At 33.7% G+C, this 25174-nt stretch overlaps 3 protein-coding genes across 4 annotated transcripts in view; 1 reads left to right on the top strand and 2 right to left on the bottom strand.

The window, feature by feature from the left end:
- Positions 1-25174, top strand: part of LOC119840480 — a 62886-nt gene that overhangs the window by 10617 nt on the left and 27095 nt on the right. The gene's annotated exons all lie outside the window — the stretch shown is intronic.
- Positions 6-4838, bottom strand: LOC119840395 (maltase 1-like). Its single transcript, XM_038367032.1, has 8 exons — positions 4628-4838; positions 4127-4306; positions 3752-3906; positions 3192-3577; positions 2824-3025; positions 2161-2517; positions 1548-1786; positions 6-84 (listed from the first exon to the last, which is right to left on the bottom strand). The coding sequence occupies exons 1-8, from the start codon at positions 4836-4838 to the stop codon at positions 12-14; spliced, it is 1803 nt and encodes a 600-aa protein (XP_038222960.1). The 3' UTR covers positions 6-11.
- LOC119840308 (maltase A1-like) lies at positions 7745-16818 on the bottom strand. The gene is made up of 10 exons (XM_038366908.1): positions 16750-16818; positions 15368-15520; positions 13344-13523; positions 12399-12562; positions 11521-11906; positions 10466-10682; positions 9693-9813; positions 9025-9260; positions 8388-8629; positions 7745-7883 (listed from the first exon to the last, which is right to left on the bottom strand). The coding sequence occupies exons 1-10, from the start codon at positions 16814-16816 to the stop codon at positions 7808-7810; spliced, it is 1842 nt and encodes a 613-aa protein (XP_038222836.1). The 5' UTR covers positions 16817-16818; the 3' UTR covers positions 7745-7807.

Genomic DNA, 25174 nt, shown 5'->3' with positions numbered 1-25174 from the left:
TTTTATTTACATTAAACCGGCGCTGCACGTAATATTAAGGCTTCCCCAGCCTGTAACGACACTTCACCGAAAGGAATTCTGTCCCTGTAACAAAGTAATAGAAATATATACATTTAATCTGTACTTGATGTTCATATATCTATATTATCTATGCTAGTTTTATAAAGAGGTACAGATAACATAATATTACTATACAAGAGGTTTTTGAGTTTATCACGTAGTGTTGGCGTAATCTCTGGACCTGAATATACTTTATATTTTATTTATTTCATATTTAAGCATTCAGAACGAAAATGCACGGATAGTCACACTATGTATCATGGGTGTTTGTCCGTCAATTTCGCGGAAGTACGGAACGGATTTTGATGAAACTTGGGTGATAGGATACTTTTTATCCCGATTAAATGCTCACTTATGCGGATAAAACAGGAATTTTGATATCCGGGTGAAGCCGGGACGAGCATCTAGTAAGCTGAAATGTTTGTTTGATTGCTTGAAACCCCTTATTACAGGAACTACTGGTCAAGTTAAAACGCTATAGGTCATATAAACATCACGGTTCGTCCAATAGGAATAAAGCATTAATAAAAATAAATAATAATAATCTAAGTTACTTGTCATAGACAATCAGCACATCAATTTGTTAAGAATCATAAATCAAAAACAGAATTTGTACAAATAGACCAAGTTGAAAAACATCGCAATTTACAACGGATCTTGAACATTTCACGTTTTCTTTATGACAGAAGCATATGGTCCTGTTTTAATTGCTTCTAGTTTAGAGTTATGACTGGATTATGGAACAAGATCCCGTATTGTAAGTAATATACGTAAATATGTCTTTGTTAGAAATATTTTAATTGCCCCTTTGGAGACTTGTAGAAATTAGCCTTTAAAAAAAGGGCATAAGGTTAATTTTCTTTTAAATATGGCTATGAACTTTGTATTATAGTAATAAATATGAAATAGACAGGAGCCAACCAAAAGTTTCATTAAAAAGGAATAAAAAAATAAATTTGAGTTTGGCCGGAAAAAAGTTTAATAATTTTGAGCTCCACGCGAGCTAGTTACGTAAAACTTTGAACATTTTGAAATTTAATTATTTTTTCCACGGTTATATTTTAAAAAATTAAGCGTCGGAGGGCTATTTTTATATTTTTATATGAAGAAGAACTCTCACAGTCTCGGTTATATCATTAACGGCTGTTAACTCAGTAACTGAGTATGAAAGCATCTAAATATAAATAAAATCTTGTTCTTAATTACGTTAGATATGGTAAACGGTTCACTTTTTAGAAAAAAGCTAAATACTTTTTTAAAGATGCTAGGGTGTAAAGACATGTTTTAAAGATTTGGTTTAAAATATTGGAACTAAGTAGAAGACCTAATCAACCTCCATCTACAACAATATCTACTTCTAGAACGTTCCTTAAACCAAGAAAATACAAACAAAAACTTGTGTCTATTACGATTAAAGACAGCTTGCAGCAGTATAAATATCACTTTCCCAACAAATGTATGGTATACATGAAATTTTTAAGTCTTACCCGTTAACACGATTTGAATGGACACTAGACACGTGGACAGTGAGAGGTTCTCTTAAGTATGGGACATTAGACACATCCACGGTTTCCCTGGAAGTGCCTACGTTAAATATCAGGGCATACGTGTCGTGTGTGACCAGATATCTGACCAGAATCAGGGTGTTTTCGCTCAAGGCTTGGATGAAGTAACTGCCGTGAGACAGAGCTGGTTCTCTCCGCAATGACGTTAGGGATTGGTAGACCTGTGAATGTTGGTTAAGTTATATGTAATAAGAGTTCTGCTAAGTTTTTAAGTATAAGTGATGTTGATTCTAGGGCTAAATAGGGTCTAGTTAAGTTATTAAGTTAAATATAGATTATATAGACCTAAAAATAATTTAATCATATTGCTCTTTTTTTCAAATGGCAAGAAATTAGTCTGTTTACAAATTTGAGGTTTGTAGTTTTTTATCGATATTCATATAGAATCAAATTTCCAGTTGAATATTTTTAATGCTCTCTGACTAACGATATAAATTTGTTTAACGATATGGAAAGTATAATTAAAAAAAAATTAGGAAATGAAGGCAAAAGATATGAAACATTTAATGTGTTCGATTTTGAAATGTTAAATAACCTTGTAATGGCTCCTCGATGCAGCCTTTTGAGCTTGCAAGTTAATTTCTCGATAATCGGCTGCAACTGGCAACCAGGTTTTGGGTCCAGTGGTGAACCCAGCATTTGCTGAGCCATCCCAATGGTATGGCGTTCTTGCTGGATCTCTAGAAAACTCCAAATAGTTGTCCTCATTGCCCTGATTTATTGCTTGTACGTCCACGGTATCATTCCAGCTGACGAATCCATCTCTCATGCCGATTTCCTCTCCTTGGTACGTGATCGCGACACCAGGAAGCATCATGTTTAAAGCATTGAGACCATCGACCATATCAGTTCGGAATCTTGAAGGCATTCTTTTCTGGTCGTGATTGCCGAACTAAAATATTAGATCAAAATAATATGGTATTGCCATATAATTTAGAGATATTGTAATTGATGCCAATATTTATTAATGATCTTCTGATGTGGAGTATTGTTGTAGATGAAAATCATAAGTATTAGATTGTATTAATAATCCAGTGAATACGAAATGGGCAGGCTACTTTGGGCAAACATAAATAGGTGCATTAAATCTAGATGCGAACGCCGCAGAAACAAAGTGTAATAATGTCAGCTTCAAATGAAAGCAGAAATGGCGCATATATTTCAGTATTTTCATGAAAGATATGAGTATGGTACTTACGACCCAATTAGCAACTTCTCCCTGAGGCATATAAGTGAGCCAGCGTTTGATTACATAAACGAAGTCTCGAGCGGTAGATTGACTGGAGAGACTTGTGATGAAATCGAAATTAAAGGGGAAATGCGCTCCGAGCCTGCCCTGCTCGTCTCCGTAATACAACATCGTCATTGATATATTTGCGTACGCCTCCGCTAATAATATTCTGTAATTGTAATGTTAATGTTTGGCTTTGATAACGGTACGAAATTGCTTTTAAATGGAATTTCGAAACATCCCATGTTTGACTTAATAATCCACTTCTACTGATAAGTGTTGCAAAACTGGATATAAGGTTTATAAAAATAGATACGATAATCAAAAATACTCACTTGGTATCTGCGTTGTTATCTTGTTTCCATTTGTCAGCAAAATCCCTCCATTCGTACACAACATCGTAAAGCTCTATTAGGTCTCTTACATATTCCTGTGTGGTGTACCCAGGTTGGTTAGGATTCAAGAACATATTTCCACTCAACGGTTCGTCTGGGTAGACACCTCCATAGTCGTCAGGATTAGCTTCAAAGAGATGCGGAATGGCGTCCAGTCTAAAGCCATCTACACCTTTCTCGAACCAAAACTGCATTATATTTAGCATTTCTTGCCTTACTGCTGGTTCTCTAAAGTTGAAATCTATTTGTTCTTTCGCAAACTGGTGCAAATAGTACTGTTGTCTGATTTCGTCCCATTCCCACACTGTACCGCCAAATTGACTGATCTAAATTATAAAGACGTGTTTTATATAATTAGTCTATCCATTGAAAAAGGAAAAGTAAACAACGAACCGACTCGAACGCTATTTAAGTAACAATAAATTGTTATTCCTTAATTAAAAGAAATTGAGGTTAAATAGCGTTAATATTTCATATTCGTTTTGTATCAGTAGTATTACCCAATTGGAAGGAACAGTTCGAGTACCGTTGACCATGACGGGGTCCGCCCAAACAAAATAATTTTCGTATCCGGGCTCTCTCGCTTGAGAACGTATAAAATATTGCGATTCGTTACTGGCGTGGTTGGGAACGTAGTCTAATAATACTCGGATACCTGTTGAGAACAAGAAGTTTCAAATTTGCAACCTTATTTAAAGTACAAACCTCTAGCAAATTCTTCTTCCAATAAAAATATCCAATGTCCTAAAAAATAGGTAATTATGTAAGGTTTCGTTTCATGCGTATTTCCTCATTTATAACGGTGTCATCTGTGTTTAAGCTGGATACTAGTACTCTAAATAAATAGAGGATGTGTGAGTAGACCTATTTCTTACCTAAATTATGAGCTTTGTCAACCAACTCCTCGAAATCATCCATGGTTCCGTACTCGTCATGTATATTGTAGAAGTCACTGATATCGTAGCCGAAGTCGACCATAGGAGAGACGAAGATAGGTGACATCCATATAGCGCCCACACCAGCATCAACGAAATGATGAAGCTCACTTATAATACCTTTAACATAGAGACAAAAATTTCATATTGTTTAGACAATATCAATATCAGGTTCCTATTTTGATTTGGCATGGTCCTGTCCAGCAGAAACATAAAATGTTGAATGAAATATTTTCATATCATCTTAAAACTTTACAATCACAATAATATAAAGATTTTTACATTTTGTTCCTCTTTATACATGACTTATTTTCTTACAATATATCAATCTTTTAAAGTGCTGGGCCCTTGTTGATAATATTCGAGTATAAAAACTTCATCCATGTGACTTCTTATGTTAGCAAATGATCGTAACCGTGTTAAAAAAAATATATAAAGTACCTTTCAAGTCACCAATACCATCGCCATCGCTGTCCTTAAAGGACCTAGGGTATATCTGGTAAATAATAGTATGTTCCCACCAATCTAATTCCTTCAATTCCGGAGGCTCTGGACCTCTGTTCGCCAAAATGCCCCATGTTAAACTCCCTACTACTACTCCCACGACAATTATACAACCGAGAATAATACCTAACACTTTCAAAGTGCGCATTTTGACTGTTTCTGTGTGTTGATAATCTATCATTTTATATATTGAGCAATAAATAGTAATCATTTATTGTCCTGTATTAGTGATAATTGGAACGATCTGGTCAAATGCAATAAAGTTATAGATTATCAGCAGATAGCTGAGTGGAAGGCGTTCAACATTCCGATAGCGCCGAGAAACAATTTACCGTGAGTAAGATATTCTTTTTTTAAGATATTCTGTGCAGAATTTATCATTGACTTTATTGAGAAGCTTGTAGTCTGAGAGGAAAGCTTGAAGTAAATAAGTGTTATTGTCAATGCATTTAAAAGGATTCTGAATGGATAAGAGAGATCATATATAATTTAGGTAAGAGTATGCGTTTTCAATTGAAGGTGAGTTGGTTATATTGGACTGACTTTACGTCGTTAATTTATATTATATTTACATAAAAAACAGTCTCAATAATTGTAAAACTGGTTCAACTTAAACTAAATTCTACTTATAAAGTAGTCAAAAATTAAATTATGGCATATACTGGACAAAATTGCGGAAAATATTTTTATAAAATACAGTAATAAATGTAGGGTATAAAATTGAATATTGCGTGTGATAGTGAGCTGGGCATGGTGCCCAGAATGCTGGCAACGTCGCTGCAGTGTTGCCACATTTCTAAATTAGCACTATCAGAAAAATCTGAAGGTACCTATATAGCCTTAAATATCCTTATATTTTACGAATAGATTTTGTCGATAGCATTAATTTATCTACCAAAAAGGTTTACTTTCATTTTTATATGACAGAACAGATTTTGCAATTTATAATGTTAATCTTTATCTGACTTAATTATCACTATACTATTTGCGTATACAAAAAGAATTCAGGAATTATAACAACTTTTACAGATACAAATAACCTACAAATATTCATTTAATATATTTTGTATTTAAGTCATACCACGTCACGTAATATTGTTAATTTTTTTTGTGTACCATAAAGAAACATTATAACCTAATTAAATGTAGAAATGAATAACCTAATTTAATGAGTTTTACGGAAACAAAATTCACAAAAACCGAAAAAAGATACTTGTGGTATTATTACTACCAAACTTTGAGATAAATAATTATATACCGTATTAATTCAATTATATCAAAGTGTAGTACACAAAATTTTCTCAGTTTTTATTATAGCATTATCGTTATATCAGAAAGTCGACAACACACGTTGATATATAATATAGACCCTAGTTCTTTGGAGAATTTTAGGCGGTGGCGTAAACTTTATTACATAAACATAAAAATGAGACTTATCCTATGATCGTCTTAACAACTTACACAGCTTTATTACAGCATCATTATAATCATTATTATCGTAAATAAACGTTATAATCAGAAGTAACTTTCCATCAACCTAACTTCAAATCTCTAGAGTACACGCTGGACCAGGCAGCTCCAAATCAGGACGACTCCCTGTGGCCTTCTTAGAACTATTATATTATTAACAGAACTATATTAATTAGGTAATGCCAGTCTCTATTTGGCTCGTAAAAACAAATCGATATCGAGCCTTTGATATTTCTATTGGCTATTTTTATTTACTTAAAATTTACGTCTCTTTCGTAGGTTCCTTTATGTTTTTACTAGATTTTGCACGCGGCTTCGCAGGCTTCAAATTCGGAATAAAAGCCCTTTCCCTCACCCTTTATCTACGTTATTATACATATAAACCTCGCGCTTGAATCACTCTATCTATAAAAAATCATCAAAATCTGTTGTATTTCAAATATCTAAGCATACAGACAAACAGACGGCGAAAAACGACTTTGTTTTATACCATGCAGTTAGACCAAAATCAATCCGTGTACGTTCAAATGATCAGATGTAAATAACTTTCGCAAAAAAGGGTAAATTACAAAATTAGTTGATCAATGAAGCGATAAAATATCTTTTAGAAATTAAAAACTTTTTAACGGATTTTAAACGCGATTTATTCATTATATTATTAACGCGACGTTTCGAACACTTTTACAGCGAGTGTGGTCACGGGGAGACTGTCTCCCTGTTCCACTGATTCTCATTAAAATCTTCGATTCGTTAATTGTATTAAAACTAAAGTAGAATATGTTGATGCAGCTTACGTAGCAGATGCTCTTAGTTCGGATAACGCAATTTTCCTAATGTAATTCGGTCAGAGTGAATGTCGATACAGAGATAGCCATTCATCTAATGTTATTTGATGGTGATATCAAAGGCATCTGGATGTAGATTCTAGACCATTCCATTAAATATAGCAGAATGCAAGTTTGAAATAACTTATTTACATTTGTTTGTAGTAATCTATGTATGTATTTGTGGAGTGACTTGTTTCTATTTTTTTTATTATGCTTTTAAATATTTTTTTGCATATTTCTTTAAATAGGACTGTTTGTAGAAAGTATTGTAGTAGATTATTTTTAGGTTCGAGTATTAGTTTACTAGCTGCGTCCTGCGGTTTTACTCGCGTAAGTCTGTACGTAGGTTATCGGGATAAAAAGTTATCTATGTGTTATTTCAGTTGTCCAGCTATCTACGTACCAAATTTGATTGCAATCGGTTCAGTAGCGGTTCAGTAGCTTTTGCCTGAAAGAGAAACAAACATACACATACTCACAAACGTTCGCATTTATAATATTAGTAGGATGTCAAGAATAAAGCCATGAATAAAAATCCTAAATCTAAATTCCTAAATTCCTAGCGAGATTGCATCACTGTATGGAAGTCCATATAGACCATATATTTGTATAGAAAGATTAAGTTGTACAAGAAACATTAAATTTAAGTAATATAGGAAAGGAAATGGAAGGATACAAATAAGGATATTGTCCATATTAAGACTTACGGGCATTTATTGTTCTTCTGAAATAAGAGATGCTTAAGAGAATATTAGTAAAAATATTTTAATTCAATTAATTTAACTATGTACAGGTATATACAACTTAATTGTAATAACATTTATGAGACTGGCTCCGATCTCAGAACAATGGCCTCTCCTGCAGATAGAGTAATATTTTCCCCATTTATCGTGTCTCTGGAATAAAAAGGGCAAGTAAAGGAATTGATACAACAAGAAAGAAAGCTAGCTTTATTCAAGAAATGTTTTTTTTTGTAGATGTAACTTGTTAATATAGTTCCTCTATCCTTAGCTAAACCGTTATTATAATATTTATATCGTTTTAGTCCAAAAATTTACAAAAATCACTCAGATTGACTTGAGAAATTTTAAAGAATAGAAAAAATTTGATCACGAGGCGAGATTCGAATCCGCGTCTTTTTGCCAATCGTAAACTTCGACACGTCGACTTTAATGCTATAAGAGTAAAAATTAAAGTCAATCTCACATATTAACCATTTTTAAATTAAATACATATAGTCAAAATCTCGTGATACAACAATTTCTGTTAATTTCTGGCACCAATGCAAGTAGCAAAGGTACAGTTATCTCGTTTATTATTATAAAATAAATATGTTTTTATCATTTAAAACTTTTAAAAGCAAATGTTACAGAAAATAATATTTTTGTAAAGCCCCTTACCCTTCTCTCCTCGAAGAATGAACACTGGAAACATAAACAGTAGCCGGTAGTTTAAGTTGTGCTACTCTGCTCAAATCCACAGTATCAGAATTATCTGCTACATTAAACAGTAGCACTATAGTGTCGTAGGTCCTCAGATAGCGCACTAGGCATAAAGTGCTATCTGAAAGTGCTCGGATGGAGTATTCGCCGTGGGAGAGAGATTTCTGCCTTTTCTTCAAAGCGGTTAAGGCCTGATACACCTTAAAGTAAAACGATTTAGGTCATTGGAAGTTTATTTGTATATATCTGGAACAACATTTTTCCTAAGCATATTATATATCGCATATGCTGGGAAGAGTGGCCTGGCCAAAAGGTTCAAACAACAGAAGAACAATGCTTGTGATGCTTTAATAAAAAAAAATCTTTTCAAAGGGAAATGAATTTATTTTGCGTGCATTTCATATATTTGTAAAATTAATCAAAATAAGCCGTAGCCGTTATTTCTTAATTTTTTTTTTAATCCAAAAACCCATTTCCATACAGAAATTCCAAAATACATGGAAATTTATGCCTACCCATAATTCCTAACAATACATTAAAAAGCTCCTTTATTTTTCCCATAACCTGACCCAAAACCAAATTAACTAACACGAACCTTATAATGACTCCTCTCAGCCTCCTTCTGCAACGCCAGATTCAGTTCCTGATAATCATCAGCGACCGGCAGCCAAGTTCTGTTCGCGGAACTGAAGCCGGCGTTGGTGGAGCTGTTCCAGTGGAACGGTGTTCTGGCCGGGTCTCTGGAATACAGGTGGTAGGTGTTCTCGTCGCCTCTGTTGCAGGCTTCCACGTCCACAGTGTCCTCCCAGCTCACGTAGCCGTCTTTCATACCTGGATTTGTGGGAAATGGTCTCCGTAGGGATATACAATATACTCTGCAGGGGCGTAACTAGAAGAGGAGACTAGAAGAGTTCCCACTGTTTTTCTCTTTTTTTTTATTTATTTTATTTCAGGCAACCTGTAGTACAGTTGGTACAGTTACTACAGTTTGATGGATATGTTCTGCTTACCTATATCTGTCAGCTAAAACGATAATTTTTATAAAAATACAACACCGACTCAAATTTGTCAGAACTATCAAAGTGAGCATACGCCAGGCGCTAAACTGGTCCACCCAGTAAAAATCATGACATAAAAAATACAAAAAAAAAAAACAGTCGAATTGGGCACCTCCACCTTTTTTGAATTCGGTTAAAAACGTGTGAAAAATCACATCAAATGTTAAAATTAGCTTCATCAGCATCTGCTAGACACGTAAATTACCAATTTCCTCGCCCTGGTAGGTGACGGTGACCCCGGGCAGCAACATGCTCAGCGAGTTGAGCCCGTCCACCATGCGCTCGCGGAAGCGAGTCGGCATGCGGTTGTTGTCGTGGTTTCCGAACTGGAAGTTTGGAAATATTCTCATGGGCTATGGGATTTTATTGATCCACCTCTAAAAATATAGACGTTTTTGTTGGATGCTACGGGTAAATAATAAATAATCTCTTGTAAAGTCTTTAATTTCTAAATGTATTATTGACCTAGACACTAGACACTATTCGTATTAGACTCTTGGTCTTAGTGATAGATAATTACAAATATAAGAATTTTACGAGACATTCACTCCTTAAGAAAACGAAAAAGTTTCTTAGATCTAGGATGAAATCACGTGCTTCGATTAGCTGATGAATATTAAAAAAAAATAGTCAAGTAGGTACTATTCCGACTCACGACAAGACACGATTCGCGACGGGTTCCGTACAAAGCTAAAGAGTAATTGCAAAAAAATTGATCGCCCATCCAATTTACCTTGCATTATATCTGAAAATGTAACTGTCTAACTATCACGGTTCGTGACTGCTGACAAACAGACAAACAGACAGATAACCAAATCAATTAGTAATAGGGTCCCATTTTAGTATTTGGCTATCAAACCCAAAATCGAAAGAGAAAAGAATGAACGCCATTTTGTGTCATTCTATGAGAATATCTCTCATAGAATGACACAAAATGGCCGACGGATGATTCGACCAGCACTCCCGATTCTAACTCACCACCCAATTGGGCGTGGCTCCGTGCGGCATGTAGGTGAGCCAGCGCAGCACCACGTAGGCGAAGTCCCGAGCGCCCGAGCGCGCCGACAGATCCGTGATGAAGTCGAAGTTGAAGGGGAAGTGCGCCCCCCGCACCCCCCTCGCACCCCCCACATCCCCCGTCCCATAGTACAGCATCGTCATCGTCACATTAGCGTAGCCCTCCGAGAACAGCACACTTGAACAATAACTCTACTTGAATAATAATTATTATATATACAGTTAAAATAAATTACTAAACATTTTTAATTATATGGGAGTCGAGCACGCTTCGGCACGAATTATCTAAAAAGTAGCACGCTGCTGTGTTTCGTACGGCGAGCGTGGGAGCCTAAGGACCGTTTCCTTTCCCTCACATTTTTCTTTCCAGGTGTCAATCCGTTCCTTATCCCTTACCCCTTAAATGCGGGCAGCGCATCCGCGAATGCTCATGGGCGGTGGTGATCGCTTAATATAAGGCGAACCATCAGCTCAGCTGCCCGTTATGACATAAAACAAAGTGGAACCAACTTCTAAACTACTTGAAAGCGAAATTTAAATTAACATAAATACTATCAGCGCTACCCACTCATCTATTTTAAATCGTTACCAAGAAAAGCAGGCAAGAGCCGTAATAAAAATATGCAGTAAGTTAGTGATAAAGAAGTGATTATCTATTAATACTATCATTAGACTTACCATAATACAACAAATAACAACTATAAATAACATTTGAAAAAAAGGTGTGTGTGCGATTAACACACGATAGAAGTGAAACTTCAGTAGTACAAAAGAATGAGATGAATATATATAAAATACAAAATAGTATGTATATTTCTGTCTCCTTCTTTTCCGGCTTCATTTCACACATTTTTGTATTTGTGTCTCTTACCTGTCGTTTTTTCCGTTGCATCAGGTTTGAAATCACAACGATTCTAAAGAAGTTTCACTTCAACAAACAGAAGATCACCTATTCTTATATTCAAGTGTAATTGCACCATAAATCTCCCAAATTCTAACAAATGAACTCCACTCACCGCGTATCCCCCCCATTCTCCTCCAAGTACTTATCCACGAACTCCCTCCACTCGTACACGACGTCGTACAGTTCTATCAGATCCTTCGTGTACAGCGGGATGGTGTACCCGAGCTGATGCGGTTCGAACTCCACCCTCCCGCTGAGAGGATCATCGGGGTACCTCCCGCCGTGGTCCGCTGGGTCAGCCTCAATGAGGTACGGGAGGGCGTCCACTCTGAAGCCATCGGCCCCTCTATCGAGCCAGTACTTCATGATATTAAACATTTCATCCCGGACCGCCTGGTTGCGGAAGTTGAAATCCGCTTGTTGGATCGCGAATTGGTGCAAGTAGTACTGCTGCCGTTTTGTGCTCCACTCCCACGCTGAGCCGCCGAACTGGCTCACCTGGTTACGTGCGTTCCATTTTAAGATGCTCAAAACATTCGAATTCAGATTATGACTAGCCACCCGTCCCGGCTTCGTGCTCGTGCAATAATACATGATATACATTTAAACCTTCCTCTTAAATCAATCTTTCTTTTAAGAAATATCCATCAAAATCTGTTGATTAATTTTAAATATCTAAGCACACAGACGGCGGAAATCGACTTGATTATCATTATCTATAGTTTTAGTCATTTGATTCTGCTCAGAAATAAAATATGAAGAAACATTATTATTATCGATTTTAAAGTTTTTTGAATTCATTACAATTTGTAGCTCGGAATAAAGTGATATTCTTTAGAGTTCAAGCACATAATATTTGGTACGTAAATAATATGATTGTAAATTACTTAATAATAAAAAAAAAACACAAAAAGTGAATAAAAATAATGAATTAGATCTAAGTTTTAGAGTCAGATTCACACTATCAGTTATTAAAAGTATCTCTCGTACCCAGTTGGATGGTGGCAGTGTGTTGTTAGGATTATTTGGGTCCTCTAAACCATCAGCCCATATAAAGAAGTCCTCATACCCTGGCTCCCGGGCCTCAGACTTGATAAAGTACTCGGATTCGTTACTGGCGTGATTCGGAACAAAGTCCAAAAGCACTTTGATACCTGTAAACATGAATTTATTAAATTTTGTTTGAGGTTTTATATACACGCAAACATATATAAACAAAAAAAAATTAATATGAGCATATGTTTCGAGTTGTTGCATTAATGTAATGCATGTGGAGGAAAATGCAGGATAAATGGCGCGCCTTTTGTTTCTGAACAATTGTCTCGTTTTATAGCAGATACCAAAGCTAATACCACGTTAGGCGATGTAATATTTCAAATAGAATAAACAATAGCTGAAATATATCGTTCATAGAATATACAACAAATGGAATACCATTTATCTTATTTTATCTCAGTTTATTCGATTAGTCGCAAAATCACTGCAAATCACGATACCTTTCGTAATTCGTGATTTATTACACCGTTTCCAATCAAGTTTTGTATTAAATCGCGATTGTTATCTGTTGTTTAGCAGTTTGCGTTTGTTTAGCGAAATTATTAAATGATAAACGGCCTACCGTTACTAATCTATATATTACATCTTTGATTAATTTTCGGTAGTTTTGTGAATGCGCAATGAATTGTAACTGTGACTAGTTGTATTGGAGACGTGAATCACTGTTAAGAACTGATTTGAAGGCCGTTATTGGTGACGTGACTTTATTTTTTCTTTTAATGAAAAAAATTGTCTTGAGTTCCTAACTATGGTTTCATTATTTTTATGTATTGTAATTTCTGGTGGAATCAAATGTATGTTTCCTTCGTTCAAAACAACTCTTACTGATTATTCGATTAACATTTCAACTTTTGTGAGTTTAAAGACCTTAAATCTTACCCAATTCATGCGATCTAGTCAGCAATTCCATAAAATCCTCCATAGTCCCGTACTCGTGGTGAATCCTGTAGAAGTTACTGATGTCGTAGCCGAAGTCGACCATGGGTGACTCGAATATCGGCGACATCCATATAGCATCCACGCCGGCATCCACGAAATGTTCCAGCTCGCTAATGATGCCTAAGGATTGTATGGTTAATGGTTTGAGATAGTTATTATATTCCAATACTAGCTGTCCCGGCGAACTTTATAACGCCATAGAATATTGTTTTGACATCTTTTCTTCATCGTTCTCACCTTTTAAACCTTCCCTAGATCTACACGGATATTTGAAGACTAAGACGAGATAAATCCGTTCAGCCGTTCTTGAGTTTTAGCGAGACTAACGAACAGCAATTGATTTTTATATCTTATTATACCTTTAAACGAGCAATTCTTGTATATATATATATATATATATATAATTGGAATCTCTGAATCGGCTCCAACGATTTTCATGAAATTTAGTATACAGGGGGTTTCGGGGGCGATAAATCGATCTAGCTAGGAATTTTTTTTAGAAAATGTCATATTCGTGTTTTATTCGTGTTTTTTTTTCCTGACATCTATTGGTGAATAATAATACTATTTTGCTTCGTAGATAGCTGGACAACTGAAATAATGTCATATTCGTGTTTTATTCGTGTTTTTTTTTCCTGACATCTATTGGTGAATAATAATACTATTTTGCTTCGTAGCTAGCTGGACAACTGAAATAACACATAGGCACTTTTTATACCGATATTCCTACGGGATACGAACTTACGCGGTTTCAACCGCGGGTCACAGCTAGTATAAGATTAACTGTCATACATATATTTTCTTAATATGATTAATAAGTTAAGATTAATGAAAGACAGAGCGTGGTGGGATTAGCTTTTGATGAGATTTTTATGATTAATATTTTCGATGTTCACGATATGATATCGCATATAAACTTTATGACGACATTTGTTTTCGAATGATATCACCTTATATTGTTTCATTGTTTATATGATAATTTAAAATGAAATGTGGAAAACAATATCATTAAACTAGTGGTCCGCCCTAGCATTGGGTAGTACACAACAGAGACAGAATTTTTAAATCAGTCCAGTAGTTTCTGAGACTCAAATAAAATATTTAGCTTTAGATAATTAAGAACAGATAAAAAACACATCCAAATAAAAATCCTTCAAACAAGATAATATTCAAAGCAAACTATTCTATACACACTTATAAAACTATATGGAAATTTAGTAAAATTGTGAAGATTTATATAATAATACACATAATTTGTTTTATTCGCGACCGGCAGGAAGCGGGTCATTATAAACTCGTATAGAACGGTTATGGTCGAAAATAGGCTTTAATATGGGGTATTATGCCTAACTATACACTTAAACCTGGTGAAATCAGTTCTTGGTTGTATATAATAATCGTCATATAAAGGACATTTTAAGATTTGAGTTAGAAAAAAACAAAACCATGGGTAAAATGCTCTATATTAGTAATAGTAAACTATTAAAATATAATATGTTGTTATAATTCGTTTACATTTTTTTAACCAAATATATATTTTCAAGTAATTTTTCGCAAAAATCACATTATCACACTTCTCACTTATATTATAATTGTGAATATTGTTTGTTTGGATGTTTGTCCGTCAACCGCGCTCAAACTCCTTAACGGATTTTGATGAAATTCTGTATAGAATATGAGCTGACTTGGTTGATAGGATACTTTTATCCTGATTAAATTTTCCCTTAGGATAAAACGGTAGTATTGATGTTCGGGCAAAAACGAGCGTCTACTGTAGTATAAATAACTTAGTATGTCTTTCATATCTGGTTCAATTAGATAATAAGGATAACTTTGTAGTACGATGTTTATTACAGTTAGGTAAATACTCACACACTGTATTAAATAATAATAATAATTAATGAAAATTTATAAATTTATTCATTTCGGTTAAAAAATAAATGAAATGAATGATGAATAGGTACCTTTCAAATCCCCAATCCCATCTCCATCGCTATCCTTGAAGGACCTTGGGTAGATCTGGTACAGAACACAGTGTTGCCACCAGTCCAGCGGCAGGATTTCTGGCGGTGGAGCCTCCGACCTGGTGGTAGCTAACACCGCCCATGTTATACCACCTGAGAAGGTAATATTTAAGGTTATTGATCACTTCTACCGCTGAAGCTATCTTATTCGAAAACATTTTTAAGACACATAACCATTAATAGCCCGTATTTTCCTACAGCAGGGACAAAGGTCTCCTATAACGTTTACAAAGTTTATGTCTCAGAATGGCAGACGTCACATGTCGAAATATTTGGTTTTTGAACAACCCGATGTCTTTCAATTTCTTGAACAATGGTTGTTAAGATAAATTGAATATCACATATGAATGCCCGTGTAAGTTACAAAACTTTGGCTTTTGAAATTAGGACTATACCTTTGTCCCTTGCTAATCTATTATAGCCTTAATGTACTATTTAGATTTAAGTTAGAGCAAGCAAAGAAGCAAGTCCGCCATTTGATGTGACGCCAGAACTGCTCATAAAGTACTGATTAAAACTTGTAAATTAATAGCAACCTATTATTTCTTTAGCAGGATTTCTTTATAATGGTACACAATCAGGTAACGTTATGACATAAGCACGTTCTAAATACAAACATACGTCACGTATGATTGTAGTTACTACTCATGAGGTATAAAATAATTACAATGTAGATAAATCACTGTTCATACGTATATTTTTATCTAAAACTATTTCTTGGCTTCACTCGTACTTTGTTTTATCCGTCCTTGCCTTGACAAAAACGTTTACAAAATTAACTCAATTGGTCGAGCTGTTTTCGAGTTTTACGCTTAGCAACACACTTGGCGATTTATTTTTCACATAGATGCTTGTTCCATATAACGATGCAACACACAACGAATCCATTTTGTTCTCGAAATTTCATGAAATTAAGTAAATAAAGCAAATGTTATTAAACCGCGAGTTCATAAAACTTTATGATACACAATTCGTTTATTATCTAAGATACAGTCTTTTATTTCATAATTGCTGTTATTATTATCTGAAAAACTATTTAAATTAAACGTCAGATTCTATGATACGTTAATACGTTTCAATGGTAATTTTTATTAACTGTTTATCTAGTATGCACTCATAAAAACACAATTTATTGCACATTTTTACTATCCGAATATAAATATTAATAAAGGCAAATTCTAATTTCGAAACAAAATCAAAATTTTCTATAAATAAATGAGTGTGGTGCGAAAACATTTAGAACACATACATAATTTTAAACTTTAAACACAATCCATAATAAAATTTACATTTACAATAATATAATAATTAATGACATTTACCTGCTATCAGGCCCAAACCCACAATAACTATGGCGGTGACGCCTAGAGTCTTCCCAGTTGATGCCATGACTACGCGCCGGCATTGCCTTCTACGCTGTATGCTATCATATTCGCAATGCCTTATACAGCGTGTTTTTAGTATTGTTATAATAAATGTAAGGCCAGCTTAATGATAGGGCCATAACTTAGAGATACATAAATAAATAGGCCAGGAAAATTATTGGGATCAAAAATAGATGATACCTGTTAAAGTAATAAGAGAAATAAATGTAACATACAAGATATGATAAATAAAACTACACTATTGTGCTCTAAAACATGAAATAAAAAAACACAATGTACGTTTCCAGACAAGAGAGTAGGCGGTCTTGTTACTATAATAAATCTCTACCAGGCAACCAGGAAAGTGAGGAAAATAATACTTAAGGAACCCTACATTTCTTTTGTCAAAACGGAATCTCCTTGAAGTATTTGTTCTTAATATAAGAAAATACATCGCGTTTAATTTCATTTGTAGTTTTATAGGTTTTATTAACATAACGATTTGAAGATTTTGACAAGCGTATATTTTATGTTTATATAAACTCGATCTCACCCTGAGTTTGAGTTATCATATTTGAGAAAGTTCTGTAATGTTTAAATAATTTTAATTAAAAAAAAATTCATATAATATAAAGCAATAGAGGAGTAGAACGTCAATAACATAAGTGAAAAATATATTTATAATCATTTCATTTATAAACTCGATCTCACCCTGAGTTTGAGTTATCATATTTGAGAAAGTTCTGTAATTTTATTTAATTTTTAGTTTTATAGCATTCAAATGCTTTATAAATGAGAAATTTTTTCTATTCTTTCAAAAATTTCTCAAGTTCTGTAATGTTTAAATAATTTTAATTAAAAAAAATCCATATAATATAAAGCAATAGAGGAGTAGAACGTCAATAACATAAGTGAAAAATATATTTATTATCATTTCTTCTATATCAAATAGTCAATTCAAAAGAACTGCTTAAATAACGATTGAGATTGGCTATTTCCGCAGTGTCGTCAGAGATTACTCAGGACTATAAATAAAGTGATTTCCATCTCATTGTTATAAATGATTTAACCAAAACTATACGTGAGTTTTAATTTAACGTGTTTTTCATGTTTTTCCTGCAATTTTATTGTATACTAGATACTGGCTCTTCCCGGATATCAAATTTCATCAAAATCCATTCAGTAGTTTCATCGTGACTGACTCACAAGCATCCAAACACACTAACTTGACTAACTTTCACATTTATAATATTAGTGTGATAATATTTTAAAAGCTTTTATGAACACTTATTTCTTATTGCATTGAAACATAGAGCCTGTAATTGATACGCATGTATCTAAGGTTTTAATGAATCAATTCAAAAAGAATATAAGTATTTCTAATTACTTGTATGTATATAGTTGAATCTGTCTATATATATATATATAGACTAATAGTAATATAATAATAAGAGCATAGGTTATATGTTTGAACGTCCTATATTTAAAATTAGCGTGTGCCGATGACAATCCCCCACTAATCTGCTAGAACAAGGCTAATTATATGATAAGAAACTGAAAATATCGATAACTTCATTGGTGGTTGTTAATATTTTATCGATAAAAGATTTCATAAGGACATCGAGTACAGCGAAGTGATATCAATACGTGAAAATAACACGAACGCAAAACAACGAACGATAAGACGTTTAGCCTGTTGCCTACTGCAGAAACTAACAGACACATTTTTGGATCAGGAAATAGCGTGAATTATTGGCATAAGGTCTCGATAACATCGTTTAAAAAAAAACTGTCATATAAATCAATAACTACTATAGTATCTTCCAATTCAATAAAATAATACTATAATTACCCTACACAGTTAGGGAGGTTCACGTGAGGAATGGATCGAAAAGGCAGTGGTTGTAGTTTCTAGACTGTGTTAGCCCAGGAATTATGTACGAATGTACTGGATTCTTGAAAAAAAAACCTATTTATAAGTTAGATTATTAAAACCTTAACAAGTTTTATCTTCAGTTTTTTTGGAAATGTATGTTTTATACATCATTGTAAATAGAACCTACAACATACATTCCAAACAATTTTATGTTATACGTTGTTGTGACTTGGAGGCAAATCGATAAACATATAATGTTTAGACACTAAAAAAATATCTATTTGGTATACAATTCTTATAAATAAATAATGTATTTTTTTAACAATAACCTACTAATCCTTCAAATTGTCAGAACTAGACCAATTTTAAATAAAATCAAATGGCAGGCACCAAGTTTCAAATAAAAAAAATAATAATACAAACCGATTCACTCATTAAAAAGTTACCAATCACATAATAAACACAAAAACATCAGACGAATTGATAGCCTCCTCCTTTTTTGAACTCGGTTGAAAATAAATAAGATATAGAATTTAAATCACCCATCAATTAAGCTCAATTCTTCCGAAATGTACCAGGATAGCAGAAGAATGAAGGAGTAGGTACACAAACACATTCTGATCACGTTTTCATATCGCTACGCGAGAGGCCCTAATCCCTTGTAAATGAAGGGTCGATCGAGGTCAACTTGGTATCGACAGCCCTCCCCCAGTGATTAATTAAGTGAACTGTGATTAATGCTTCCGAAAAAATACGACGCGAATCAATTTCGGCCGGGCGGTGGCTAATTTTCGTGACGCGCAGTTTTTGAGTGTAAAACGAGTGACTTCGATTGGATGGACTGATTTTGATGGATGGCCCGGATTGCGGATTGCGCAGTGCTTGCATGTTTTATTAATTTTTCGTTTTTTGATAATTCGGTTTGAATTACGTTTATTTATTCCTCTTTGAAACTTACATAATCAAACGACTTCAAAAAAGTTATCAATTCGATGTTTTTTTTTTTTGGATTTCCCAATCTTTTTCTTTATTCCTCTTATCGATTCTTTCTTAATCCCTTTTCAATTCAAAGTTAGCAATCCATTTGGAGAGGCGTAAGGTCGATTGCAGACCTCATGGGTTCATGGGCGATAGAAGCTGTTACCATCAGCCGATACACCAGCTCCATGGCGACGATGAAAAAAAAAAGAAAAAAAAAATTTAGGCCTATTAACAATAATAATGAATAAGTGGCATCCGCCTTAGTTTCAAAATTTCAAGCATTTATTTATACAATTAGACTTCTTATAGGAGCACTTTTCGTCGTAACATAGTTTAAGTTTATGGCAAACAATGTGTATGGATACATTTATACTGCCATAAAGAATGTCTGTCCATCAATGATAAAAAATTGAAAATCTTTAAAAAAACGTGAGGCAAAAGGCTTTATTAACATTTTAATCATGCATAAATTTCAATAAAGAGAAAATGCGTATCGTTACCAACGGGTTTTAGCCGCTCAATTAAACACCTAGCATTTCATTAAAAGCCGGTGTTTAATCAAATTGCTTTGTTATTTGTTGAATGATTTAATATTAAATACTTTAATGTTAACTGGAACATAATATAATAGTTTTATAGAACTTGATAAGCCGTTTCAATGGTATATGGCTAGGAGATTTGATGATGGAATCAAAGGCTGTTAATTATGTTTTTATCTTAATATAGTTTCGTTAATTGTCTTGAACGCAATATATTTTCAAAATTTTGAATTTTAATAAAAATAAACTACTCCATTTCTTCCCTTATGAAACGTAATATAAACAAAGATTATTTGTTTTTTTCAGCATTTCTCACAGTCATTTATTTCGGAGCATAATGATTGTAAACATTTTCTAAACCTTTATTAAAATATGAAATTGTAATGACGGATAAATGTAAAAAAAATGCAAATAAAGTATGAAAAATCCTATCATATTTCACATAATTAAGGAAATACTTTGAAACAAAATGCCGAGTTAAGCCTTCTAAACCCCACATTACACATATTTGACATTACCCCTTTATACGTGCTTGCTTTCCAGTATTATCTGCATATATTATATAATAATCTATTTTATTTTTCACTTAATTTTCTTTGAAACTTTGCTATAATGCGTTATTGTTGCCATTTCTTAAACAATCCTTCATTAATAATGTTAGCTGCAATTTAAATCATATCTATCTATTAACCAATACATATTCGTAAAAAAATACTGAGGGATTCGAACCTAAACTAACCTTGTCTTTCTCCATACCGCGGCATTTTGGAATCATGGGTACTCATGGCTTAAATGTATAGAGTTGACATAGTCTTTTTTTGTACATCTATATAACTATTTTCCATAAGAAAAGTCTCCACCGTCCCGGAGAGAGGGGTACCATTCCAGATTCTAAAATGGCACCAAATTACAGAATTGTCTAAGGAACGAACGAACAGAAATAATCACATCAATCGGTCGACAATCCACGGATCTATGCGTTATCAAATATTACTCATTTGCCATCCAATAGCATGCCAATTTATAGGCATTAATTATCAATTCATTTTAATGCACATATCGAATTTATCTAAGCTACAATATTTAATGACCTACAAGGTGTACCTTTTTAATTATTTACAGTTATAAAACCATGAAACTCGAAGCGACTTATTCAATATTCCGGATGTGCCTTTGACCACAGCTTCCGTACCTCAATTATGTAGGTCTATTCAAAATTTACAACCCATAATACCTTGGTATGGTCTATATACTTGGCTTCCACATTTATATTAATGATGGTTATAAATAATGAACAAAAGACATGGCCGAATGAAATAAAAAGTGCAGATGACCAAAACGAATATTTGAATTAACTTTTAAAAAGGATTTTTTTTTACATATTTTTCTTACAATTGTACTTCCTCGATGTGTTAAAATAAAGGAAATTAACATAATAAGACTTGAGAGTGATATATGGTACTTTTTACGTATCGCCGAAAAATAAATAATTCCCATGGAAAGATACCTGAATATTGAAAATGTGAGATGGATTACCATCATGCGAACGATGGCGCTGACAACTCCTAGTTGTTAATAATGTTAATAATATAATGCTGAATATTTCGTTTCTTTGTTTGAACGCGCTATTCTCAGGAATTACTAGACTGATTAGAATAACCTTTTTTTCGATAGTATTACATTGGATATTGATGTGTTACATCACGGGCGAAGCCAGGGCGGACCGCTTGTACTTATTATAAGTACTAGCCGCAAGATAAAAGACGAAATCGGTTACGACGTTCTACGGCGCTACGCTACGTCTACGGCGGGGTGAACGACCGGGTCGCGTAGCGGTCGATAACCCTTACAATGCGTACACACTGAGATAGGAGCTTCTAGGGTAAGCGGTGGAATTTCATCTTAAGCTAACGTGGACATTGTATGACTTAATGGGGCGTGACCTTTAGTGTGTTGGTGCCTTACGTGACGCATGAACAAGGTACGATGTTTTATTCTTTATATGACATCGTATATTGCTCTATAGATTTTATAAGCTTTTGATAGTAATTGCATCCATTGTTAGACCGCCGTTACATTACAGATTCATAATTGTTTGAATAATTATTATTAAGAACTTTAAACCTTGCTAATCACTTAACATTGTAATCCTACTAATATTATACATGCGAAAGTAATGTAAATCTGTCTGTCTGTCGTTTCACTGAACCGATTTGGACAAAATTTGTTACCAAATATTGAGATTTAAGAAAGGACATAAGGGTTTTCGCAGGTGCAAAGCTGGTATGTAATTATGAAGTAAGCTTACCAGAATTCGATTGATTCGTCAATTCGTACTTAGTCATCTGATTATAAACTATGATACATTGTTGAATATGCTTTTAAATCATATATAACAATACTTAACACATTCACACTCGGATAGAAGTTGAAATTAATCGCGGGTTAAACCTCAAAGCAAATTGTAACATACAAAACTTAAATATTTAACATCGCATTTATTATATACTAGCTTTTCGCCCGCGGCTTCGCCCGCGTAGAATTCGCTTATATCGCGCGACACGGTAAGGAGTATTTTCTTCGCATCAAAAAGTGTGGTTTGTTCTTTCCCACGTTCATCTCCATCTTTATACCAAGTTTCATCAAAATCGGTTTGACAATAACGAACTTTCATACAAACTTTCATCCCCTCTTTCAACCCTTTCTACCCTTTTTTCGCGATAAAAAGTATCCTATGTTCTTTCCCAAGTTCATTTCTATCTTCATATCAAATTTTGTAAAAATCGGTTCAGTGGTTTAGGCGTGAAAGCGTAACAGACAGACAGACAGACAGAGTTACTTTCGCATTTATAATATTAGTAGGGATATTTAAAATGCATCTCTAAATTTAAATATCATGTATGTTTAGTGAAGTGTTTCCTTTTAAAGTTCAGTTCTGAAGGTTTTTATTTATATATTTATATAATAGACTCACTTAACCCAACCCCAATGTAGCGATACCTTTGTAGAAATATGATGTGCTGGCCAAAAATTAATTAACAACATGCAAAGGTCCATTTGGACACCCCTCCCTATTAGATTATGGCGGAAAATTATAAGGTTGTGGATACATGTGTAGCGATGAGCGATATTACTCAAAATATTTGAGTAAAGCATGAAGGACGAAGAGATTTAAGTACATTCTAAGAAAAGGTACGGGTGAATAGTGTTTTTTTAAGATAAGAAAGAAAATGGAGGACAAAAATAAAATTATTTAAAAACAATATAAGACCGTCACATAATTCAGTCTTTTCTTATTGAAGCCTCTTGCCAACACAATCTATAAAACGATTGTAAATAATTTAACAACTTTTTTTATCCATCGAGTTTCTTCATTTATATAGGGATCATAAAAGTTAATATATATAAAAGACAACATATAAAATAGATATAAGTTATATTATTTCTTCCATCCATATTGTATGTTGATAAAAAATTACGCCATATATTTGCAATCGCTGATCGCGCCCGCTACCGCTCGTCTGTCAATATAATCGTGAACGTGGCCTTAAGGGTGTAATTACCGTGCCGTCCCCGGGGCGTGCCGGTCCACGAAGTGAAGATAGCGGGCTGATGTGCACGCAATTATAGGCTTTAATGGTGTTGCTCGAGAAAATATAAATAGTATTTTTTGTCCGAGTTTTCTGTAATTTAGTGGGATCAAGAAATGAATTTCTTTAATATATATACGGAGTGTATTAAAGAGATGCTTGTACGGATTCACGCGACTATGGTACTTATTCACAAACACTTAAAGATCAAGTTAAGAAAGGAGGAAATAAACGAAATATTACTGTATTTGAAATGTTTCATTAACACGTCAATTTAGCGAGATTAGAAAAGGTTTTATGGTCGATTGCGGTCAGACTGAGATCGTTCATAATAAAAGAAGAGTGAATAAATAAAAAGGAAAATTTTTGTCTATACCACAGCTTTATAGCCTTATAAATATAGATGGTTCTACTAGGCTTCGCTCGAGAACATAGAAACCGTAAAAGTATCAGTGAATCTACTGGAGATGTGATGTGAGCAATATGTATAAAGTATCGTTTTTAGAATCAGAAGTTTAATTTTATATTCATCTCTTGAAGGTCTAGCTTTAGCTCACGAAAGTGACATCGAAATGAAATTAATTTAGTATTTGAACAAAAGCTGTATCTAGTCTATGTCTAAACACACGTTAATAATATAATAGGAACGTTCTAGAAACAGTTTCTAGAACATTCGAAATGTTTACCCGCCATTAGCTATTTTCGCCACATGTTATTGTTTCGTTCCAAGCACAAAGGATCCATTTACATACGAAAATTACTCGCGTGTTTCTTTTGTTATAATGTACGTAGTTTAAGTTGTTTTATGTTTAAGGGATATAGGGATATAGTTTGGCATTTAAGGCGAGGTATTAGCGGGAATCGATGGAAAACGTTATTTTCCTTATAGGATGTTGTTTAAAAATATATATAAGAGTACTGCTTAAGCAATGTGTTATTTAATGATACTATGAGATGTGCTTCTTAATCATCTCAATCATTAGTTCACACAAGACCAAAAATACAGTAATGATAAAATCAAACACTTGTTTTTATATTTCACATAAATAAATAAATAACTTAACTGGTTTTCAGTGACGACCTACCGAAATAACAAATTTTAATAAAAATTAAAAAAGCTACATATAACTATTATTTTAAATATCTTAAACGTTTATAAACTGTTATACCTTATTAAAATAGGAATCTTTTATAGAACACAACCCACCAGTTCTCTTATAATACATTTTAAAATTTCTTTGAAATCGAACTGAAACAAAACAAACTCATACTAACCATAATATAAGAGTATCATTCTCATCATCTCAGATTTATTCAAATGCAAGCAATGTCACGGGAAATAGCTATAATATAACGGGGCCTGGGATCAATTTCTCCGGTCCAGCGCGAGCGGAAAT

The sequence above is a fragment of the Zerene cesonia genome, chromosome 1 (assembly GCF_012273895.1).
Source record: "Zerene cesonia ecotype Mississippi chromosome 1, Zerene_cesonia_1.1, whole genome shotgun sequence".
Lineage (NCBI taxonomy): Eukaryota > Metazoa > Arthropoda > Insecta > Lepidoptera > Pieridae > Zerene > Zerene cesonia.
Note: the sequence above shows the minus strand (reverse complement) of the source record. Positions and strands in the feature narration are given on the sequence as shown.

Coding starts and splice junctions, on each gene's coding strand:
- LOC119840395 (XM_038367032.1), bottom strand. CDS start 4,838: ATGCGCACTTTGAAAGTGTTAGGTATTATTCTCGGTTGTATAATTGTC. Junction 3,026..3,191: donor GATAACAACGCAGATACCAA/GTGAGTATTTTT, acceptor TTACAATTACAG/AATATTATTAGCGGAGGCGT. Junction 2,518..2,823: donor GAGAAGTTGCTAATTGGGTC/GTAAGTACCATA, acceptor CTAATATTTTAG/TTCGGCAATCACGACCAGAA.
- LOC119840308 (XM_038366908.1), bottom strand. CDS start 16,816: ATGGCATCAACTGGGAAGACTCTAGGCGTCACCGCCATAGTTATTGTG. Junction 11,907..12,398: donor CACTGCCACCATCCAACTGG/GTACGAGAGATA, acceptor GCACGTAACCAG/GTGAGCCAGTTCGGCGGCTC. Junction 9,261..9,692: donor CTACCAGGGCGAGGAAATTG/GTAATTTACGTG, acceptor CCACAAATCCAG/GTATGAAAGACGGCTACGTG.